Source organism: Lycium barbarum, chromosome 2, assembly GCF_019175385.1.
Source record: "Lycium barbarum isolate Lr01 chromosome 2, ASM1917538v2, whole genome shotgun sequence".
Lineage (NCBI taxonomy): Eukaryota > Viridiplantae > Streptophyta > Magnoliopsida > Solanales > Solanaceae > Lycium > Lycium barbarum.
The window spans coordinates 138,131,502-138,157,194 of record NC_083338.1 but is presented as its reverse complement, the minus strand read 5'-3'; the positions used below and the strand labels follow the sequence as shown (position 1 = coordinate 138,157,194).

General features: G+C 31.7%; 1 protein-coding gene across 1 annotated transcript; it reads left to right on the top strand.

The window, feature by feature from the left end:
- Nucleotides 1–17,704: 17,704 nt before the first annotated feature.
- LOC132627525 (probable pectin methyltransferase QUA2) lies at nucleotides 17,705–25,227 on the top strand. The gene is made up of 9 exons (XM_060342914.1): nucleotides 17,705–18,087; nucleotides 18,632–19,355; nucleotides 19,448–19,580; nucleotides 20,016–20,256; nucleotides 21,387–21,612; nucleotides 21,722–21,897; nucleotides 22,014–22,317; nucleotides 23,603–23,741; nucleotides 24,668–25,227. Exons 2-9 carry the CDS (start codon nucleotides 18,640–18,642, stop codon nucleotides 24,821–24,823), a joined length of 2,091 nt encoding a protein of 696 aa, XP_060198897.1. The 5' UTR covers nucleotides 17,705–18,087; nucleotides 18,632–18,639; the 3' UTR covers nucleotides 24,824–25,227.
- The last annotated feature ends 466 nt before the right edge of the window (nucleotides 25,228–25,693 follow it).

The window sequence follows — 25,693 nt, the reverse complement described above, 5'->3', positions numbered from 1 at the left end:
GTCAGCTACCAATTTTAACGGATTCGGCAGCACTTTGGTTCAAATTTTGTATTTATCTTAAAAGTTCATTAAATATGTATAAATTATTAATTTAGAACTAAATAACTTAAAAAATTAGGATTCAAAACTCATATATTTCAAATTATGGATCCACATTTAATTTGAAGTAAAGAATTTCATCAAAATGAAAGTTAAGATATTAAAGGAGTGAAATGAAAGTTTTGCTTTTATATATTGAGAATATACTTATTTGAAGTTTAATTATTACCAACATAAATTATATTTTTTTAATTAAAATATTACTTTTTATATCTGGAGTTTGGGCCTCGTGAGACTAGTGTGTGTGTGTGTATATATATATATATATATATATATATATATATTAAATATATATTAAGATATTGCGCAAATAAACTGCGTTAATTATTTACTATTCAAATTTTAATATAACATCGTAATATTCAATTGTATATTCGTACTCAAATATTTTAGCTTTAATAAAAACAAATGAGGCTTTATTCTCCTTTTCAGAGTTTTCAAATATTCTTAGCATATCAAACAATGACTTCTTAATCACTAGCAACCAGTAATTGAGGTTCAGGTATGATGATGATCGTCTAGATAGAAACTCGTCGAAGTATTATAAGTTGGTGTCGAATTTGGCGTTCGAATTATTAATTAACGCTATGAGATTGACTTCTCAGTTCAGATCTATGATAATATTACAAAATATATGTCAAATTTGATGGTCATGTTATTAATTAACAACTTGATATTTGACAATTGCCTTATAGTGTAGATCGAATCGTAGTATATTAATTAGTATGTATAAAATTTGGTATTCATGTAATTAACAAATTAATAACATGTAGTAGAAAGTAGTGGTATTTAAACAGAGGACCGACAAATACAAATTTAAGGTCTCTTTCTGAATTATTGGTTCAATAGACAATCATTGTGCGTGATAATTTCACCAAATTGATTAAGAGGTTTATTTATTTATTTAAGGCAAAAAAAAAAAAAAAGGAAAATTCAGATATGTAAAGAAATAAAAAATTGACTGAAGATTCTGATTCCTAGGTGGAGGCTGCTCAATTAGTGCTATACAGATAGATAAGTGTTGTGTTCATAAGAGAGAAAAAATAGCTATAAAGAAACAAAAGAATGACGAAATTGCTTATGTAAAAGCGCGTCCAGAGCAATTGTTTCGATGATTCTAATGTTATGATGACATTTACGTAACCAGTTTTGCCATTTTCATGCAAAAAGAAGAAGAAAGAAAGCAACTATGAGAATAAATAAACTGAAACATATTATTTATTTATATTATTTAGCTGAAAGAACGAAAGAAAACATTGATTTGTTCCTTTTTCTTTTAGTAGTTATTTTACAACTTGGCCATGTTATCTTCTTTGCATTAAAGGAGGACACGGCTTATTCTAACATAGTAATATTTGTAAAGTTCTTGACTTTCTAATGTTGTTACTTAACGGAGGCAAAACATAGGTGTCCCAATGGACCATTTTGGCCTTGCATAGGACCATTTCTCTGTGCTGTGTAAATTTTGGTTCCTAATGTCGAATGAAAAGAAAATGGAAAATTATGTTGTCGGTTAAGAAATAATCCTGCAATATATGCGAAACAGTTCGTCGATTAAGAGATCAAAATTCGAACTTTATATAATACTACTGAATTCGAATTTAGTTAATGACCTGACTATTGCTCATCCAATTAGACCTATCTCACTACACATACATACATAAATATATTTTTATATTTATATATTTTTTATTTATATTTATTTATATGTGTGAAAAGTATAAATTTTTGGAGGTCAAATACATATGGAACCAGCAAATAAGGAGAGAACTCATGACGCGTAAAGACGTTAAGTTATACACTAAAAACAAGAAAGACCCATACTTAGGTTGTCCATCTTGCTCCCTACTATAATTTCTTTTACTTATGTTAGATTTGATTGTTCTTCTAGGAAATGCTCTGTCTAGAGTCAAAGATACAGAGTGGCAAATAGAAACATCCACTTGAAAGTTCACTGTTGACTTTCCATTATTATGTCTGTTTAATTTATTCTAACTCATCAATAGTTAATCTCTTTTAATCTCTTAAAAGTAGTACCATGCACTAAAAATACTAAATAGCGCCACTGACAGTAAAAAATAAAAGAAAAAAGAAAATATATCACAACCCAAAGGTTTGTTTTGGCTTTTATAACGGGGTTGATTTACTCTTTTTCAGATCATCATTTAGGTGTTGTCATTATTTTTAAAAATTATATAAATGTAGTCCTTGGTAAGTTACTCTTCTGGACATTAGACGCCGGTTTAATGATTGGTCATATATTTCTTAATTTTACAGATAAAACATTAGACTATCCTTTAACTTTTATAATAAATTACAAAATTTTAAATCATGTTTTAAATTTTTCACATAGAATTTTTAGTTTGATCCAAGGTATCTTTATCCAGTAATCTAAAAGATACATAATTAGTTGCAAAAGAAATTAAAAAAAAAATTACAAAACAACTGCTAAGAAAAAGGACAGCCGGCAAAAATTTCACCTTTAGTAATCGGGTCTTTTTTTTTTCTTTTTTTTTTTCGACTCGGGAATTTGTAGTTATTCGCTCATTACTTCTGAAAACACAAATCACCAAAACATCTCAATTTAATTTGTCATAATTAATTGCTATGAATGTGGGAAAACGATCGAACACAACTTGTGTGTGCGAATAGAAAGCTTGCACTAGTTTAGTTTGGTTTCAGTCCTTTCAATAACAAACTGAAAACTGTACTCCACTACTCGCAGTGTAGATAAGGGAACTTGTTGAATTTAATACTATCATTCCATTGCCATTTGCCAAACCAGAAATGTAGGCCACTTTTGTCCGTAAATAGTTTGGCGTTTTTTTCCTGATATTTTTTTAGTATAAAGTTTTTAATGAACCTAATTCAAAGCCAATATCACTCTTGGAAACAGTTGATTACTGTGAGCAGTACTACTTCGTTGGTTAAGAATAATATTCAAAATGAAATTTTTGTATCTTCTTTTCCCCTTTACTAATTGAGTGAAATGAAGCTGTGAAGCACAGCAGATTTTATTGAATTCTAGCAAAGATCCAAAAAGCGAATGGCCAACTAAATATTACATATCAAATACCAAGAACTGAATATCCGATATAAATGGAAGCGGTGACAAATCGAGTTGGTTGATCAATGAATTAAATAAGATTAACTACTAACGGAGTGAAATTTCACATATAAGAAAGATGCTTACCGAAAATGAGGATTCAATTAGTAAATCTTGTCATAATCATTAAATTATTGGTGTGTCTCCCTACCATTCCAAAGCCTAGTTTGACTTGGGATTTCTCAAACCAAAAAAACACGCCTAAAAGTCTTGCAAACACCTATCTTTGGTCAATGGTCAATTGTTCGTGAAGCTCATCTAATATTTTTGAACTAAAATCTAAGATCTTAGTCAGTGGCATCCAAGTAATTATGCCAATAACATGTTATTTCGTGTCCATATTCTGCCTCTTAATAGTTTTTCACGCCCCGTCAAAAGTATATATGTAATTGACTTAATCATAGTTATATAAAAATATTTGTCTAAATTAGGTACGTACTTTCACCTCTGCTTAAACATTCTTAATTAGCACTCTATTATTTGGAACAATAATATATTTCGAAAAGGGTAATAAGTGATTTGTTTTTTTTTTGTGAGACATCAAATAAATAACTTGAAATTAATTTTTATTTATTAAAACTGTTAATTCTTAGGCCAGAGAGATTATAGTAAATATGACAACGGAAAAGGCTCATAAATACCCTTAACCTATTCAAAAAGGCTCATAAATATCCTCCTTCCACCTTTTGGTCTAAAAATATCCTTTCATCCACCTTTTAGGTCTAAAAATACCCTTAAGGTTTATTTTTGGCTCAAATATACCCCTCAAACTAACAAGTTAAAATTAACTCTTTTAAAAAGCCAAATGGCATTTTGTAATTGGTCAATAATAAAATTCCGTAATTTAAAAAAAAAATCCAGATTTAAAAAAAAAATTGCCAGTAATTTAAAATTCCAGATTTAAAAAAAAAATTGTCAATAATAAAATTCCGTAATTTACATTTTTTTAAAAAAAAAATTGTGTGGAAACTTTAGGTTTAAGTGTTTTATTTTTTAAGGTTTTGATTCAAGCGTGTTATTTTTTTAATCAAGACATAACTTTATTTTGAACATAAATCTAATTCAATTATTCTACTATTTTTTGAAAAGAAATGGGTGGGTTTGCGTCTTAAAAATTGGGTGGGTTTTACTTATTCTAAAATTAAAATGTATGACCAATTACAAAATGTCATTTGGCTTATGTCTTGATTAAAAAAATAACACGCTTGAATCAAAACCTTAAAAAATAAAACACTTAAACCTAAAGTTTCCACACAATTTTTTTTAAAAAAAATATATATGTAAATTACGGAATTTTATTATTGGCAATTTTTTTTTAAAATCTGCAATTTTAAATTACTGGCAATTTTTTTTTTAAATCTGGAATTTTTTTTTAAATTACGGAATTTTATTATTGACCAATTACAAAATGTCATTTGGCTTTTTAAAAGAGTTAATTTTAACTTGTTAGTTTGAGGGGTATATTTGAGCCAAAAACAAACCTTAAGGGTATTTTTAGACCTAAAAGGTGGATGGAAGGATATTTTTAGACCAAAAAGTGGAAAAAGAATATTTATGAGTCTTTTTCAATAGGTTAGGGGTATTTATGAGCCTTTTCTGATAGACAATATCTTGAGGAAGCTTGTAGTCATGTTAGTATCAGTAAGTACTAAACTGTAGTTGCTAACCATCCTTCCACTTCTTTCTATTGCCACAAACAATAATGCAACTGAGATTGAAGCACGCAGAGTTACTCTTTTCCAAATATATATACACATTCATGTTTGGAAAGAGATCGGCTAGCTGTCTTTTTTTTTTTTTTTTAAATGTGCTGAGTGTCCCTTTTATTTTAAGGTTTTGGAAACGAGAAAATGAGTCTTTAATTTGACGCATGAACAACATTTTAGGAAAAACAGAGTTATATCTTTTACCAAGTAAAAATATTTAGAGAAATACTTGCTACGACTCTCCATGTTAGATGGAATGCAAAAACAAATTTTCTATAATTCATGACATGGAAAAGTTAAGGGGAAAACGGAAGTAAATCAACTGGACACATATGTAAATTCGTACACGCACCCTCTATATCCTTTTATACTTGTTCAATATATTAAAAGTAATTCTTTTTACTTCTGTATTTTAATAAGTTAAAAGAGATTTATTATTTTCTTTTAAATTTACCATTATCATTAAGGGTCTGTTTGGCTATGATATCAAATAATGATTTGAAATTGTGGTAAATAATAGTTGTTGTGGTTGATGGCTGACAATTATAGTAACTAATAGTGATAACTAATGGTGATGGTGACTAATAACAACAATCAGAGATAGATATATATGTGCGTGTGTGTGACTGATGGTTGCTGTGGTAATAGTAATTGATGGTGCTTATTGTAAATAGTGAGATGACGACTGATTAATAGCCTGTTTGGTCAAATTTATTTTTTTCCCAAAAGTACTTATTTTTTCAATAAGTGCTTATTTTAAAAAAAAGTGAGGTGTTTGGCCAAGCTTTTGGGAGAAAGTAAGTGCTTTTGGAGAGTAGCAGAAGCAGTTTTTCAGAAGCTAAAAAAAATAGTTTTTGCCCAAAAGTACTTTTGAGAAAAATACACATAGAAGCACTTTTTAAAAGTTTGGCCAAACACTAATTGCTGCTCAAAAGTATTTTTTAAATTAATTGGCCAAACACAAACTGCTTTTAACTAAAAGTACTTTTTTTAAAAGTATTTTTTTAAATAAGTTGTTTTCAGAAGCTTGGCCAAACAGACTATAAGCCTCTAAGGGAAGAAGTATGTATGGAGGTCTTCAAATTAAGAAATAAATAAGACGGGAAAGGCAAAAACAATAGAGGTTTGTTATAATTGATAAAGGCCACGTGAATGATATGATAGAGAATGTTGAAAAAAAATTACTTTGGTAAAATTTTATAAATCTCTGTCTTAAGGTCTAATTTTGAGTAAAAGTTAGGTCTTAAAGCATAATTTTGGATAAAAGTTTATCTTAAAGCAAACCTCTGCCTTAAGGCATAAGTTGGGATCCAACTTATACTTTGTATTTTTTTTTTTAAACTAAGTCTGGATTTGGACCCAGGACCTCAGGGTGTTAAGCAAAGGAAAAAAATTAAAGACCACTAATTTGAGGGGCAAAAATTAAAGACCACCCCCGAGCGAAGGACATTCCTGCAAGTTGGCAGGATTGTCCTTTGGTAGGGGTGGTCTTTAATTTTTGACCCTCAAATCAGTGGTCTTTAATTTTTGTCGTTCGCTAAAATCCCCTTGGTTCCGGTTTGAACCCCCACTCAATCAAAAATTTAAAAAAATTCGCAAGGCATAAGTTGGACCCCAACTTAAGCCTTAAGGCATAAGTTGGATTTCAAACTTTGACTTAAGGCAAAGAAAAAAAAAAATTTGTTGGAATTTTGCAAACCTCTGCTCTAAGGCCTAACTTTGGGCAAAAGAAAAGTTAGGTCTTAAAGCAAACTTCTGCCTTAAGGCATAAATTGGGGTTGTGAATCCCAACTTATGCCTTGCGATTTTTTATTTTTTTTACTGAGCTTGGATTCCAACCCAGGACCTTTGAATGTTAAGCGAAAGACAAATATTAAAGACCACCCCAAAAAAAGGTAATCTGCGCAAAAAAAAAGATTTTAACATTACCATTGATAAGGATTATCTTAATAGGCAAACTGGACATGTGATTTGAAACTATCGTTTGAAAGCATGAGATGAAATCAGCGTTTGGACATGCATTTCATCTCCTGGTTTCAAACTATGATTTGAAATCCTAAATCATCCAAACGGCATGATTTGAGGTTTCAAACCATGATTTCAAAAAATTTAAATATAAAACTTAATCCATAAGTTTATATTTTGTAAAAAAAATACCCATAAGTTGGTAGATATTTTTAACAATTGCTCCCATCAACCATTTACCAACCTTTATTTATGTCTACCATGTGGGAGGACTATATTAAAGAATAGTTACATTACTATTCATGTTAAATTTTCTTTTTTATTGAACTAAAATTTGATCAATTGATGTTGTACTTTTTAGAAAGGTCTTATAGTAGCATATTAATTTTGTTATGAATTATGACTTGCTCATTTGGTAAGATTGTATAAGAATTGAGAATATTTTGATAGTTTTCACAACTTGTGAGGTTTTTATGTCTATAAGAAAAAATACAATTTAAGAAATTCAAATTATATGTCCAAATATAATTTCAAATCATGATTTCAAACCAAGTCCAAACGGCTCCTTAGTTGGATTGCAAAGTCAATATTGAACTAAAAAAGTGAACTGCGAGAGCAACATTTTTCATTAAAATAGAAAGAGTGAAATGACAATCAAATGCCTCTCATTAAACGTATAGATTCAAATACTTTATGTTCAAACGAAGAAAGAGAAATACCGACACTGTTATAAGTAATTAAAATAAGTACAAAAGGAATTTTACTTTTGTCGATCGTTCGAGTATCGAGACACATTAGAATAAGTAACAACCAAATAAAATAAAATGAAGGTTAAATCTAGCTCGATTATCCAAAAACCCAGGTTTTAATTAGAATAAGAACCCGTGAATTGTCAGGTCAAATCCAATTGGCGCGGATCTGCTACGGCGCACCCACATTTATGCATTTGTACAACCAACCGACACATCAGCTACGGCGCTTCACCGACACCCCAAACACGGCTTCCATTTGAATTTTTAATGTGCATTTAAAATGAAAATTTCGTGTATCCATGGCTGCATGTGAGTTTTTCTGAAAAATTAATTTCTCCAGTGAATGATTAATGAATTCTTTTGTTTCTCCATCTGTGACTCCTAAAATTAGATTATTTTTTTTGGTCGGATCGTGCTTCTTTTTTAACCGGTTTCATTTCATATTATTCGTTCAACTACATAGACATATACTTTAACTTAGTCTCAATTGATAACTAAACACTCTTTCAACTTTGGAATATACATATCTAAACAACTCAACTCGTCTCCATTTTATCTTGTGGACACCCGTCGCTGACATGACACATAAATTTTGAACGTGTATAGATGACTATTTTGTAAGTTGGAGTGTTCAAATGACACAGTGGAGACAAGTTGAGGTATCTAGATAATCGTTTTGTAAGTTAGAGTGTTTAATTGACAGTAGAAATCAAATTTAAATAGCTATCTATTTATTATGTCTTTGAAGAAACTGTTTACCCATTTCACATAATTTTTTTGAACCAAATTTTCCATTTTCTTCAGTTAATTTCCTTATCCTAATATTAATTAATGGACGCGAACGGTCACAACCAACCAAACGGTCACCTTCTTCCCCGAAGAGGTGCCTTTGTGCCTCTTCAATGGCTATAAATTTTTTCAACTTCGCCTCATTTTACTCACTTACAGAAAACTGCAAATTTTTATCTCTCTGAAAAAGAAAAAGAAAAACATAATCTTTTCATCTCCCCTTCCGTGCATACTTTTTCAAAGATAAAACAGTAAGTGTGTCGTGTGATTACTACCGTTAGTTGAGTTCGCTGAAATTCTGCAATTTTCATTGCCGATATTGCAGAAAGGAATTTCGTTTTATCCTGGGAAGAATTAATCCAAAACTTTGACAACTGTGAGGGCATTAAATTCTTTAACGAAACACAATTTACTGTGGGCTCAAAATTAATTTTCTGTTCTTTTAGTTTTTGGTTACAAGTTCTATTTTGATTACAGGAATTACAAGTCTTTCACCCTATTGCATGTCAAATTAAGGATGAGGTTGAAGTTGTGAAACAAAGAGTAATTGTGAGAAAAGAAAAAAATGCAAGTCTCAAATGTATTCTTTACAAAGGATAATATTATTTTATTGAAGGAAGTTGTTCTTAATGATAGAGCTTTGCACTTAATAAATAGTCTAGAGTTTGTTCAAGTTATACGATGTTCTCGAATTGATGTATTCTGGAGGACACAATTCGAGACTGTCACTACTGAATTGGTGCAAATTCAACTACAGTGAAGTTGAATCTCCATAAAGACAGCGAAATATTCGCGCCTCACTCTGAAGTATTTTTATTCTTCATTCTATTTTTTCAATTAAAACTGTATTGTTCCAACAAACATTAATGTCTCCTTCGGGTCAGTGACTGAGACACCCTTATACAAGGGGTGTCAATTGTCTTTCTTTGTAATATATATATATATATATATATATATATAATATGGCGCTATTTGAATTAATGCAAGACAAACATCAAATTGACATATAAAGTAAAGTTTTGGAAACTTTAGTATACATGCAAATTGCATACAAATTGCTTTTTCATAATAGGCCAATATCGTTTAGACGTTAACAGTGTAAGTTATATGTATACTAGATGGCCTATGCCCGTGTTACGCACGGATCCAACACTTCAGATTATAATGTATCTATGTATATGTAGTTGTGTTTATATATATATATATATATATATATATATATATATATATATATATATATATATATACTATGTTCAAAATACGATTAATATAACATTGTAGTTTGTGCTCCGTATCTAGAACTTTATTTTATTCGTGTTTGCTACGAAAATTTATTAATACTTTTTAAAAGAGAAGACTTATTTAAAAGGAAACTATTTTCCTCTCTTTGAGATAAAACAATAGCAATATTTAAGCATCAGTTGATACTTTCAATTTTAATTCTATTAATTTAAAGGTGTAAAATACTTATTATTTTTTTATCAAATTTTGATTTAGATAATTCTAATTCAAATTATTAAATTAATTTTACATGTTTAAAAATAAACAAAGTAGAAATTGATTTTCTATTTAAACGAAGAAATACTATTTTTAATTTTTGGTAAATATTCTCGGTTTAGCTCATTTTACTTGTCATGTTATCTTTTGGAGAGGGTGGGGTCCACTTTTTTTTTCATGAGTTTGGGGAGGGTGGGGTCCAGTTTTTTTTTGTTTTTTTTTTTAAAGAGCGACTGTCGACGAAGCATGGGTAAACCGATGCTTCTATATAGTAGAAAAATAGAAATATAATAAAGTATTTCTATCTACTTTTTAGAAGAGTTGGTAATATAAAGTATAAAACGTCATTTTTTTGCCCTTAAATAAAAAAGTGGGTGGGATCACAAAGGATTTTTTTACTCTTAAATAAAAAAGTAGGACCGAATACAGACAACGATCTTGCCTCTATAAACCGGCTCTTCTATATAGTAGTAATAGTAAAGTAATACATATAATTTTTTTTATCAAATTTTGATTTGGATAATTCTAATTCAAATTATTATATTAATTTTACATGTTTAAGATGAAACGAAGTAGAAATTTGATTTTCTATTTAAATGAAGAACTTCTATTTTTTAATTTTTAGTAAATATTTTTTGTTTAACTCATTTTACTTGTCATGTTGTTTTTTACATTATTTTTTAAGAAAACGTCAATTAGAATTAGAATTTCACTAATTTACCTTATTAATTATTTGATCTCCATTTAATATTTTTTTATGACATTAATCTCTTTTCACATTTATTAAAGTAAGGAAAAAATGAAAAAATAATTAGATTCTATCTTATTTTAATATATAAGTATTTAAGTATGCTGCTGTACAATAATTTCATTTGCTCCCACTAATGGATTGATACGCATGTGGCAATGAATCCATCATTATTGATTTAATTGTTTGATTTTCTAAGCACTTTTTTTTAACACTGTTTGTTTTTTTTAATATGGGATTCATTTTTTTTAATATTGCTTGATTTTGTTAATATGGGGTCCGCTTTTTTTTTCCCGTGAGTTTGGATGTGGTGGGTTCCACTTTTTTTTTTTTTTTTAATACTGGTTGGTGTTTAATATGGGGCCATGAAGAACTTCTATTTTTTAATTTTTAGTAAATATTTTTTGTTTAACTCATTTTACTTGTCATGTTGTTTTTTACACGGTTTTTTAAGGAAACATCAATTAGAATTATAATTTCACTAATTTAGCTTATTAATTATTTGATCTCCATTTAATATTATTTTTTCTTTTATGACATTAATCTCTTTTCACATTTATTAGAGTAAGGAAAAAATGAAAAAGTAATTAAATTCTATCTTATTTTAATATATAAGTATTTTAAGTATGTTGTTGTACAATAATTTCATTTGCTCCCACTAATGGGTTGATACGCATGTGGCAATGAGTCCATCATTATTAATTTAATTGTTTGATTTTATAAGCATTTGTTTTTTAACATTGTTTGTTTTATTAATATGGGATTCACATTTTTTTTAATATTGCTTGATTCTATTAATATGGGGTCCACTTTTTTTTTCCCGTGAGTTTGGATGTGGCGAGTTTCACTTTTTTTTTTTTATTGCTTGGTGTTATTTAGTATGGGGCCCACCCTTTTTTTTAAGGGACAACGGACGATGAAGCATGGGTCTAAACCCATGCTTTATATAGTTTCTTCTTTTTTTATTTTTATTTTTCATATTGCTTGGCGTCGTTTAGTATGAGGCCCACCCTTTTGGACATTATTAGTTTGCACTATTTTTATGCATATAATATATATATATATATATATATATATATATATATATATATATACTATGTTCAAAACAAGATTGATATAACATTGTAATTTGTGCTTCGTATCTAAAACTTTATTATATTAGTGTTTGCTAAGAATACAAAGTCTGCACTTTTTTTTTTGACATTGTTTATTTTTTTAATATGGGATTCATTTTTTTTTATATTGCTTGATTTTGTCAATATGGGATACTATGTTCAAAACACGATTAATATAACATTATAGTTTGTGCTCCGTATTTTAAACTTTATTATATTAGTGTTTGCTACGAATACGCACGGTGTTTAATATGGGGCCCCCAATTTTTTTTTTTAACATTGTTTGTTTTTTTTAATATGGGATTCACTTTTTTTTTAATATTGCTTGATTTTGTTAATATGGGGTTCACTTTTTTTTTTCCGTGAGTTTGGATGTGGTGGGTTCCATTTTTTTTTTAATACTGGATGGTGTTTAATATGGGGCCCACATTTTTTTTAATATTAGTTGTTGTTCAATATATATGGGGCCCACAATTTTTTTTTTACAATTTTTTTAATGGGCCTGTTTAATATGAGGCCCAATTTTTATTTTTATTTTTATATATACTATGTTCAAAACATGATTGATATAACATTGTAATTTGTGCTCCATATCTAAAACTTTATTATATTAGTGTTTGCTAAGAATACAAAGTCTGCACTTTTTTTTTTTGACATTGTTTATTTTTTTAATATGGGATTCATTTTTTTTTAATATATTGCTTGATTTTGTCAATATGGGATACTATGTTCAAAACATGATTAATATAACATTGTAGTTTGTGCTCCGTATTTAAAACTTTATTATATTATTAATTTGCTACGAATACGCATGGTGTTTAATATGGGGCCCACATTTTTTTTAACATTGTTTGTTTTTTAAATATGGGATTCACTTTTTTTTTTCAATATTGCTTGATTTTGTTAATATGGGGTCCACTTTTTTTTTCCCGTGAATTTGGATGTGGTGGGTTTCACATTTTTTTTAATACTGGATGGTGTTTAATATGGGGCCCACAATTATTTTTTTTTACAATTTTTTTTATGGGCCTGTTTAATATGGGCCCGATTTTTTTTAGGGGGGGGGGTCCACAACGGACGACGAAAAAGGAGCACCAACCGGTGCTTCTTACAAAGTCTGTACTTTTTTTTTGACATTGTTTATTTTTTTAATATGAGATTTTTTTTTTTTATATATATTGCTTGATTTTGTCAATATGGGATACTATGTTCAAAACACGATTAATATAACATTATAGTTTGTGCTTCGTATTTAAAACTTTATTATATTACTGTTTGCTACGAATACGCATGGTGTTTAATATGGGGCCCACATTTTTTTTTAACATTGTTTGTTTTTTAAATATGGGATTCATTTTTTTTTCAATATTGCTTGATTTTGTTAATACGGGGTCCACTTTTTTTTTCCCGTGAGTTTGGATGTAGTGGGTTCCACTTTTTTTTTTTTTAATACTGGATGGTGTTTAATATGGGCCCACAATTTTTTTTTTTCATATTAGTTGTTGTTTAATATATATAAGGCCCACAATTTATTTTTTACAATTTTTATTTTTTATTTTTATGAGCCTGTTTAATATGGGGTCAATTTTTTTTTTATTTTTTTTATGGGGGTTCACAACGGACGACGAAAAAGGAGCACCAACCGGTGCTTCTTAATAGTAGTAAAGTAATAGTAATAGTAACTAGCATTCGGAATCTGATGTGATATCTTTTACGTCTTCAATGGAGACGTAATAGCATTCAAATGATCTAGGGACTTCATTTGATTGGCAATCAGAGTTGTTGCGACCACCATTGAGTCGGTCCATAAATATAAGTACAACCACAATGGTCCATGCCCTTGACACTTGAGATCGTATACCCTCTCTTGTTTTTCTTCCTCCTTTTTCCCATTAATATAATGCCACAAATAATTTTGTTGCATTTTCAAAAATTTCCTCGTTTCTTTTGGGGCTTATTCTTTCATAGATAATTTTATGAATTCTTTATCCGCATACTTTCTATAGAATATACTTACTCAATTAAATAATCAACTACGACTTAATCTCAAATTAATTAAGATCAGATGTCAGATCATATCAACTATAAACAATTTGAATTCATTTTCGTGTTATTAGTGTCCATTTCACTTCAATACTAGTTGTCTTTTAAGGAAAATTACGGGTTTTCATACTAATCATCACAGGAACATGACTGTCTTAATTCAAGTTTTTCTTTTAACATTTTGAAGGCAAGGTGAGTGGCTCGCATAGAGAAAAAGAAAAAAGACATAGTAATATTTATTGTAAAAATTATTGTATCTCTACAATATAAAGTACTACTAGTAACTCTGCTGGTACTCTACCTTGAACAATCTCCATTGTTGTTTTATTTTGTTGAAACGACAACAAAAGTTTTTCACTTTTTCTTATGTTTCCTTTTCTTCATTATTCCCTCAATTAGAGGAAACTTATGGACCGGTCCTAGCATAGATTTGGAGAACTTTGTCGGCCAATCAAATTTGAACTAATTCCATCGTAAATCATACGTGATTCTATCTGTCATTTTAAAAGAGAATTTTCTTATTGCTTAGTACATAGTTACTAGCAGTGATTAAGTACGACAATAGACAATCTTGTGAATGAAAGAACCATTTTTCTAATACACTGGTTCCTGCTTTACTCTTTTAATTTAAATGCCTTAATTGTTTAACTGTGTAATTTCACGTAGATGAATCTACTATGTAATTTATAGGTTCACAAAAGACAAGTAAATATATATATGATTGTGACTCAGTTACTTTGCATATTAATTTGAGATTGCTATACTAATTCATAAATTTAAACTTTGAATCCGCCTTTATATAATTCAGTTCACTAACGTATCAATCATTCCCTTCAAATATAAAGATCTCCTAATCTGAAAACTAACTTCCTAATTGAAAATCGTGATTTGTTCATAAATATAATAATTATCTGACCGAAACTCAACCACTAGTCCATTACCTCGTACATGTACTTGAGGTCATTTTGTTTGTGATTGAGTTACGCATATGTTTATACATAGATTATAGTACGATAAATAACATTTGCTAAACTAGTCGTATCCAATGAACGGTATACATACTACATTAATTTTCTTCTTGGTACCTTTTTGGGGTTGATATGAAATCATAACTCAAGCACCAAACATATCCAAAATCCATCAATTTTCTTCTTTATTTTTTTGGGGTGAAATGAAATCATAATTTATACATAGTGAAATACTCCCTCCGTCCCATATTACTTGGCCACATTACTAAAAATGTATGTCTCAAATTACTTGTTCATTTACAAAACTAAGATAAAATTAATTAATTTTTTCCCATATTATCCTCAGTATTAAATGTTCTTGAACATAATCAATATTAATTAGAATATATTTATTGGAGAGAGATATGAATAAAATAATAAAACACATATTTTATTTATAATTTTTCAAGAGGCGTGAAAAAGAAAAATAATCAAGGAATATGAGACGGTGGAGTATATCCAAAGTGAGAAAGATACAAAAGAGCCAGACAAGCGCGGCTAGGATTCACGGATATAGTTGTACAGGAATAAATAGCAGACTAGCAGTAGTTAAAGTGCAAATTTTTATAGTACAAGATTTTTGATCTGCCTACCTGTCAAAGGATAGGAATTTGTATTTACTAAAAAGTGTCTGCCGTTATTTATTATCTTCTCGAATTTCACATTATTGTGTGGAGCCTAATGTGCCTCCCTCCATCTCCATCTCTAATCCTGTTTTCATATACTAGCTAGCTACATTTACCAATGTCGACTAACTCATATGCTTACCGAATAAATTCACTGAAGGAGGTAAAGTATTTTTTATCGATAAGTTTTTTAATCTTAAAATTCGAAGTCAAAATCTCTAATTAACTGTGGAAGGATATTAATCATCCTTGCTATTTGTCCATCCCAATTTATGTTCCACATTTCAAGTTTTGAGAATTAAACGAGGTTTGCTTTAGCTGCAATATTTTGATATGTCTTTTAAATATTTTGGATTGTTAATTATTGTGACGTAGTAGTAATTTTTACATAGTACCAAATACATGAATTTTATTCCAAATATGTGAATTTTATTTCAAAAAATTTAAAGATTCTTTGTTCAAATTTATGATTAAAATTAAAAAGTTTGACTCTCGAAATTCAAAGAGCGCTGCATAAATCGGGACAAAAGAAGTACCACTATCTTTATGGAAAAAAAATAGAATTAAATATTTCATTATAAAAGTACTATTAGATGATTTAACTTTTGAAAATTAGAAAGTTTTACCCGCAAGGGTAGCTCACTTGGTTAAGCATGAGGCTTTCATAATGGAGGTCTCAGGTTCGAAATCCCCTGCCAACGACAGCAGAAGATTTGCCTTCTGGGTCGAGCTTGTCGCACGAGGCTTGCCTAGTGCGGGTTACCTCTCCTGTGGGGTTTGCGAGCTATTGCACAGGAGCTGAGTTTACCCTATGCGCACCCAAAGGGTAGCGACTGCGGGTTCTCATGTCATAAAAAAAAATTAGAAAGTTTTAATCATTTAATTATCTAGTGGGCAAAGATGTGTTCCGTATAACAAAACAACCGTAATGGACAACAAACTCAAATAGGTAGGCATTAAAACTGGACCACAACTTAAGACTCCTTATAGTAGTTTTTTCTTTTATGGTGAAAATTTTACCAATTAATGTCATATGATTTTTAAATACTACTGTATCCAATTGGTCAATTCTACTCGGCTACTTCCATGTTATCTATGCATAAATTATAAAATTAAAAAAAAAAAAAAACGGATGGGTAAGTAAAGATAATAGGGCGCTGCAAATCCGCCGCAAGTTGTTATCAAAATCCAGATCTACTATTAAATTCTCACACTCCCAAAAGTCCTCTGAAAGAGATACATCAATTAATTATAGGATACAAATTATACGACTTTACATATTATAAGTGTAATTTAATCTGTATTGCAGATTAGTTACCAGTTTTAACATTTTACATATTACTCCCTCTATCTCATTTTAACTGACGCTTTAGCTTAAAATAATTAGCTCAAAATAAAGTGCTATTTTGGAAATTTAAGACCAATATTAGTAAGTGTTTCTAATTATTCCAAGTAGTCCTTTTAATGTTGCTTAATTTTTAAAAAACATCTAATAATAACAACAACACTCTTAAGTGTAATCCCACAACTATCTCTTAGTAATTTTTTTTTGTTAATGGATGTGAAAAGAGCAAAAACAACAATTAAAATGGGATCGAGAAGCATTAATTATTAACAAGAATTTAAATATAATCACTCCTTCCGTCCACTTTTACTTGTCCATTATGGATTTTGCACACCTTTTAAGAAATAATAAATGATATAGATATTTTATCATAATATCCATATTAATCGGTGTAAGATTTCTTAGTGAAATTGAAAAATAATTTGGAATGAGTAATTAATATTAAGAGTAAAACAAGAAAAATAAATTATTTTTCTCTTGATATGTGAAAGTGGACAAATAAAATAAAAATCTATTTTTAAAACAGTGAACAAGTGAACGAAGTGAGTACTTCATAAAACTCATACTAATAATATTAAGGGATAATAATTGATCTTCGAATAAGGATGACGAGTAAGTGAGTGATGTGCAATAAAGTCGGTTCCTTCTTTCTTGTGTCACTTTCTACAAATCTTTAAATGGTTAAGGATTACAGTTGTGTTTGAACTCTAGCTACTTAATACTTACTCTCCTTGACCTTGTGTCATTATTAGTACTACTAATCTCTCTCTCCCTTAACTACTCTGTTGAAATGTGTATGCCTATTGGAGAACACGCAGCTTCTTCATTAATTATTTTATTAATTAAAAAATTAATTATTTTATTAGTATAATTTATTAATTATTTTATTAATTAAAAAATTAATTATTTTATTAGTATAATTTATTGGTTATATGTCTACATGTTTATTTACACTGTTTTTTTAGACTCATTTGCAAGAAAGAGTAGATTGAAAGAGTGTTTTTTTTTTTTTCTCTCTTTTTCACGGGTGAGCAAAACTGTAGTGATTGGATCCCTACTTCAACTACATTATATTCTCAATATACCCTTTTTCTCTATATATATTTTTATTTCTCTCTCTCTCTATATGTATACACAATTTAAAGCCAATTCTTGAATTTGTTTGAATGTGAGAGTGGGAGCTGAAATTCAGGTAGAAGAAGACAATTCTTGATTTGTGGGAAATTTTGTGAAAGTTGAAGGCTTTTTTGCTATTAAGAAACTGGGCTTCATCTATTTTTGTCATTGAGGTATTCAAAACCTTTCTTTTTTTGTAAATTACTACTACTTTGGTCTGTGGTTTCTGGGTTTTTTTTTCTTGGTGGGTTTTGGAAAAAGATTCCATTTTTGTCTTCTACTTATTGAATTGATCTAAAATAGGAAATGGGGTGGTGTTTTTTTTTTTTTTTTTTTAAATTTTTTTTTTGTTTATGTGCTTGTGTAGTATACTGAACTGACTTTACTTCCATTTTTACTCAACTAAATCTCGGCTTTTACTTGGTTGATAAGGAAAGAACACACACCTATACTGGCTTTGTTTATTGTTTAGTTTAATGTATCTGCTTTTGTTTCAACTGTTTCCTGAACATCACTAGGTGGATTGTAACATTTGATTGTTATGTTAATGATACTGTTGTGAAGTTCATTTGGGGGTCCCTTGATCTAGTTGGAAAAACGTGATTTGATCTTGTTCCTAGAGATGGAGTTTATTTATTCATGTTATTGTTTATTTAAGTATATAAAGTTTTGTTCTTGGTATATCTTTTGTAATTTGTTCTGCTTGGGGTTTATCAGGTTGGAACATGGCAAGGCCACTCCATAGAGGTTCAGGTGTGGGGAGGTTATCAGTTAATGGTCCTGATTTCTGGGATGACTCTCAGATGAAAGATAAAATAGAAAAGGAAGATTTGGAGCGAAATCGCTCAGCTAGTGATCAGCCTTATTTGTCTACAAAATTCCTTTTCCGGATTCTGTTTCCAGATAATTCTCCTTCAAAACATAGTTTGGGTGAAAATGGCTTACTTTCTGATCCATTTAGCCCTGGAACAGGCCGTAATCGACTTAAGTACGCTTTGCTTTTGATCAGGCTGAGTTTAGTTGTCATAATAGTTCTTGCTCTTACCGGATCCTTTTGGTGGACAATGTCGATAACCTCCTCATCAAGAGGTCAAATATACCATGGATACAGGAAGCTTCAGGAGCAAGTAGTGTCGGATTTGAGGGACATAGGAAAGCTCTCTCTTGGTGCAACAAATGTGAAGGATATCGAATACTGTCCTCCTGAATCTGAGAACTTTGTTCCATGTTTCAATGTGTCGGAAAATCTTGATTTGGGCCTTACTAAGGGTCAGGAGGTTGACCGCTACTGTGGACCTGGTTCAAGACAGAATTGCTTGGTACTTCCCTCTGTTAATTACAAGATTCCTCTTAGGTGGCCTACTGGTAGGGACGTCATTTGGCATGCAAATGTTAATATTACTGCACAAGAGGTACTCTCCTCTGGCAGTTTGACAAAAAGGTGAGTGCAAAATGGTAGTCTTTTTCTTGCTTAACTATGATTGTATTATCTGCTCTTGTGCTTATTTTTCTCCTCATTTCATGCAATGATAGGTTGATGATGTTGGAGGAAGAGCAGATTTCCTTTCGTTCAGACTCTGCCATGTTTGACAGCATTGAAGACTACTCACATCAAATAGCAGAAATGATTGGGCTACGAAATGAATCAAACTTTGTACAAGCTGGAGTAAGTGGATTCTAATGGTTGGGCCTGGTTTCTGGTTCATCCTTTTATTCAGAATTCCTTATCATATTGTGCTACTTGATTTAAAAAAAACTATCCTGTGCTAAAATTCCATTGACCAGTGAACAATGGCTTCCCTTGCTTTGCTTACCACATACATATCTGGACAGTATACTTATATTTATTTTCGTATAGTTTCGCTCTAGTCGTAAAGAAAGCTTCTACAACATCTAGATCTTATTCATGTAGTTTGTTATGAAATCCTTCATTTTTCTCCATCATTTGTTCTCATATTGAATTTTCATTTAAATTTCTCTTCGGCTCTTGAAGGACTGCTTTCTGTCACATTTGGAAATATTACTTCTATTTTCCTTTTTGTCTGGTGCCATTAAAGTTGCACCAAACTCTAACTACTTGATACTCCTGCTTCCTTTTCAGGTCCGAACTATCTTGGATATTGGATGTGGTTATGGCAGTTTTGGGGCACATCTCTTTTCTAGCCAATTATTGACCATGTGTGTTGCAAATTATGAAGCTTCAGGCAGTCAAGTTCAGCTAACACTTGAAAGAGGTCTTCCCGCAATGATTGGATCATTTAATTCGAAGCAGTTGCCTTATCCATCTCTTTCCTTCGATATGATACATTGTGCAGAATGTCATGTTGACTGGGATCAGAAAGGTACTCTTCATAAGCCAGTTGGAGAAAATGACAATTTCAGTAATTTACCATTTTTGTTTAAGATGCATACATAAATATGTACTTTGTTAATATCCTTAATTCTTGTTATCAGGATAATTTCGGATAGCGCCTGTTTAATAGTAGAGTTCAAAGTGTGGTTAGAACCTCATTTAGGTCTCACTTTGATATAAATTGGTAAGCGAGTGATGTTTCATAATTCATGCATGCCATTAGGAACATAGAAGAAGTTTCTATAAATGCATCAGAGGATTTGTAATTGAAATAAGTGAAAACTTGACAAATAATGTTTTCTCAACTGGATTAGGCTCCTATACTTATATTATTTACATAAGTTGTGATGCAGTTCCAAAGCCAATCCCTTCAACCTTCAAAAATCACACCTTAATTGTTCAAATACAGATTTCTATTTGGTTTCCCTGCTCCTCCCCTGAAGAAAAGGGATCTGACAAAAGTTAATAGGCATCGGCTATTTAAAAAGTAATCTTGATGTCCAGTATATTTCTCATACTGCTATTTGTAACAAAAGTTCAGGAAGAATCAAGTTTATATGATTCTTTCTAATGTTACATCACTAATGAATCTTGGGGGGGGGGGGGGGGGGGGGGGGGGGGGCTTGCCTTTGGTGCTTCCTCTTAAGTGGTTGTTTCTTTTTTATGACTGTGGTGTCCGGATCAACTTGCGTGTACCTCGACTATTCCACTATGTACGTGCTACCTGCCAACACAGACACCATGTAAGTCTGCGGCCAAGGCGTAGGTTGATGGGAAGAATTGAAATCACCTAGTGTTTTTTGCCTCGGCTGGGATTTGAACTCGAGACCTCATGGTTCTTCTCCCACTTCATTAACCACCAGTCCATAACCTTGGGTGCAACACTTCTCTTTCCTTTTAGGAACTGCTATTACGTGTGAGCAAACCATTTAGAGTCTCTGTGATTCTGCACTGTACTAGTTAGTAGCTTCATAAAGTTTCTTCGCACTGCGTCGCTTTTCGTAAGTTCACCATTATTATAATGCTGTTTTGGCTCTCGAATCTACTTCTATAACTAATGTAAAATGTAAATCTTTCATATTTATTTGTTACCTTAATAAAATATGAATTCTGGTGCAGACGGTATTCTTCTTGTTGAAGTTGATCGATTATTAAGGCCTGGTGGATATTTTGTCTGGACTTCAACTGTTACGAATACTCAGCGCTCAGTCCGCAACAAAAAGAACCTGAAAAAATGGAACTTTGTCCGGAATTTTGCTGAAAGTATGTGCTGGGAGCTGTTGGCACAACAAGACGAAACTGTTGTATGGAAAAAGACAAGTTTAAAGAAATGTTACGTTGCAAGGTGTGCAGACCTCGTCCACAAATCTTCATTTTGATTTATCGTTTCCTGACCCGCAATAGTACATGTGAGCAACGTTTGTGTGACTAAGAAGAGTTGCTTCCATTTACAGGAGACCAGGTGTTGGGCCTTCTCTTTGCAGTAAAGGACAGGACATTGAATCCCCCTATTATCGACCACTACAAGCATGCATTGCTGGAACTCAAAGCCGCCGGTGGATTCCTATTGAAGAAAGGACAAAATGGCCTTCTAGGGCAAAATTGAACTCCAGCGAACTTAAGATTCATGGTAATGACTAATGGGCTATCCTCCTTTTCAAAAGTTTTAAATGTGTAGCACTCTGTTACATGTTGTTATTTTATTTTCCTCTGAACATCTAATGATAGCGCTCTTTGTGTTATTAGGTTTGCCATCTGAAGCTCTTGCTGAGGATTCCCTTAACTGGAATTCAGCAGTTAACAATTATTGGTCACTTCTTTCACCTTTAATATTTTCCGATCACCCAAAGCGACCTGGTGATGATGACCCTTCTCCTCCCTATAATATGCTTAGAAATGTGTTGGACATGAATGCCCATTTTGGTGGTCTAAATGCTGCTCTACTGGATGCTAAAAAGTCGGCGTGGGTCATGAATGTGATTCCCACCAGTGGGCCTAACTATCTTCCCCTAATTCTCGACAGGGGATTTGTTGGTGTGTTGCATGATTGGTAAATTTTCTCTCTTTCTCTAGTGAAGAAATGCACTTGATAAATATCAACTCTTAATACATGCAACATTTGCTAGTTTATATGATATAGAGAATGCTAGATGCATAAATCTGTCAGTAAATTGAATTTGGATGATAGCTTCTGATCGCCCTTAACTCTAATGATTCCTAATAATTGTTGTACCTCACAACTCACAAGTCATATTATTTGGTTGACCAATACTATCTCGAACTTGAACTACCATATCACTATTAAGCCGACATTCATCCATTCCTTTCAACATTGAGCATTCCCTTATAGTTGTTACCATTTTTCACTAGTCGTTGGTTGCACGATCTATTCAGTCGTAACTAGGTTCAATGACTAGGTTTCCTTCACCAAGGCACCATCTTCTGCGAAGTTTCTTTGCCCCTACTTACATGAAAGTAATCTTTTAGCTTTTTTTAGACGCTTAAAATTTGGAGAAGGTTTATGCTAATTAATAGTAACTCACTTTTTGTGATTGAGATGAAGAGGGAGCATGTATCATAATAAAGAACAAAGTACTGATAACTGAGTAACATGTTTGCCAGTCTAAACTCTGGGACTTTTTTAACTTCTTGGGAGTTCTATTTTATCCACTCAAAGGAACTTGTAGGTACTGGTTTGTGCTTGACAATTAAAAACATGGTGCTAGTTAGTTTTGGTTTTGGGTATATTTAGTAACTGCCGAAGATACAAAATCGGGTGGGGAGTTAATGAGGTGGTAGTTAATTAGACAGCATTGTCATGCACTTCATGCTTGCTAAAAATGTCTTTTCTATGACCACATGTGTAATTTGGAGGCTAAAATACTTAGTCTTCAAAGAATTGCAGGTGGACAGCGCTTGCGACATAGCTTTTTCTCTACTTGGAGTTATATTGTTTCAAGTTTCAGGGGAAATTCTGTCTATATGAATATTGTTTCAAAACAGTAAAATGATGTAGAAAGCAGGAAAATACTCTTTTTTCCACTTCTATTTCTGGTGTTAAGAGAGAATACCACATTGTATATATAGTTGGCGAGAATGATACATGCTTTTAGATGACTCGTGTTCATATACATCAACAAACTTCTCAGTTTTTTGACATCAACTTGGTTTTCAGCAGATTTTTGACTTATAAAATGAAAGTTTGGTTGAATGTCACATAAAATCAGTTCATCTTGATTCATAAACTTCATCAAAGCGACTTCTTTGTATTTGTTTTTTTTTTTTTTTTTTGGGGTGGATTATGTGACTAATCTTGCTTGCTATTTCCTTTGCAGGTGTGAGGCATTTCCAACATATCCTAGAACTTATGATCTGGTGCATGCTAATGGACTTCTGTCACTGGAATTTGGCCAACATAGCAGATGTCCGATGTTTGATCTGTTTATTGAGATAGACCGTGTTCTTCGTCCAGAGGTATGTATATTTGTTTCTATACTTTGCTAGTCCTCATTTTGTAATCATGCAGCAGTTAGATGGACTTCTTGATAGTCAACAAGTAGTGACTTTTCAAGCTCTAATGGCTATAATGGTGCAATAAGATTACAATTAAGATAGCTCTATTATGATTCATCCACTTACTTTTACAAGCAACCAAAGTGTCTCAGTATCAGAGGTTTTTAAAGTCTTAGTGGGATTTGGGTTGCAAAAGGAGTTTTTGATTTTTCTGCTCTCCACTTCCATTAGTGTATCCTACACTGACAAGTCCTTTTCTTAGCTAGAGGGGCACTGAAGTGGGCTCCATAAGTAGCATGTGGTCTGGTGCTCCATCATATAGTGCCCCCCAAATAGCTCTATATTTCTTTCTTTCTTAGTTTACCCTTTTCATATCACTAGTTTTTTCCCTCGTCCCTTATTTTAATAGAAGAATTAACCTAAATAGCCGTTTGCCCAACCCCGTTTAAACTATAAATAGCCAGCGGTTGTATAATATACGTATAATCCATGTATAATACATAATATATGTATAATCAGTGCATTAGGAAAGGCAAACAAAGAATCCGGGCGGTTATTTGTGTAAAGATCCTTTTTTATAAGCATCCTTTTTTTCCTCCCACTACTTAGAATGAGGTCGTACAGGTTATTATGGTTTATATTCGCGTTTTGCGACCTGAACACGATGCCCTACTTATGAGATATCTATTATTTCTACCTCAACATGCCATTTACCCTTTGATCTTGTATGCCAAAACCCCGACACCCACTTTCAGCCATTGTTAATATACCTGAATGCTGAGTAACATCAACACACCCTTGTGCATGCATGCTCATTTCAGCTAGCTGTTATCTCTTGACTGAGCTTCTCTTTGTCACTTTTGCTAACTGCTATTTGCATGTTGCAGGGCTGGGTGATTATACGTGATACTGTCCCTCTTATTGAGTTAGCAAGGGCTCATGCAGCACGGTTGAAATGGGACGCGAGAGTTGTAGAGGTAGAAAGCAGTGATGAGAAGCTACTAATTTGCCAGAAACCATTTTCAAGAAGACAAGCAAGCTAAAAGTTGGTGGGGATCTCAAGGTTGTAGATGATAATACTAATTTGTTTTGTTGGATCATATTATTAAACAACATACATTTCACACAGAAGGGCGGAAACGAAATTTTGGACAGTCAGAAAAGCAAGAGAGAGCAAGAAGAGAAGAAAAGGAATGGTTCTGCAAAGGACCAACCAGAACACTCCTATGTAGCCGTAAGGAGTACATAGGGCTATGTAATTACACATTTGAGGCACAGTGCAAATGGGAATTGTTTAGGGGCGCGATAGTTTTTTCCTTGTGATGTCTCATTATAACTACACAGAACCATATGTTGATTGAAATTGTGAAGTTATTATAGAATAAGGGCAATCCTAGCTGCTGCTGTAGCATATCAGTTGCTTTGGCTTTGACTCTCTTTCCCTGCACTTTTTCTCCTTTTTGATAGATTATTCTCAATTCTTAATACTCTCTGCCAAGTGGTTCGTTCATTATCCACAAAGTTCTACCTTTTGGCATTATGGGTGTGTGGTATATATTCAATCTTTTCATAGTTGGTCAATTTTTTTGTAAAATATACACTCTAGGAAAATAAGTTTCTCTAATGAAAGGGAAAACAAGGGACATTTCACACTAATTGTCTCCACTTTACCTTCCAATACACCATACCTTACCCCCACCCCCCATAGATCCACCCTCACCACTCTCACACCTTATCCAACCCTCGTAGTGTCCGACTTGGTTATATACAAGTGTTTTTGGGAGAATTTTCTACGTACATGCCAAACACCAAAAAAAAAAAAGTGAGAAAATCGCTTATTGTTTTGAAAATTATTTTTCGTGAAAAACATTATTCTTCGTACCAAACACACCTGTATCTGTAGATATATGATG

What these genes read in the sequence shown, in the direction of transcription:
- LOC132627525 (XM_060342914.1), top strand. Translation starts at nt 18,640, where the DNA reads ATGGCAAGGCCACTCCATAGAGGTTCAGGTGTGGGGAGGTTATCAGTT. An exon ending in TGTTGACTGGGATCAGAAAG is followed by an intron (nt 20,257 to 21,386) that starts GTACTCTTCATA and finishes ATTCTGGTGCAG; the next exon opens with ACGGTATTCTTCTTGTTGAA. An exon ending in ACCGTGTTCTTCGTCCAGAG is followed by an intron (nt 23,742 to 24,667) that starts GTATGTATATTT and finishes TGCATGTTGCAG; the next exon opens with GGCTGGGTGATTATACGTGA.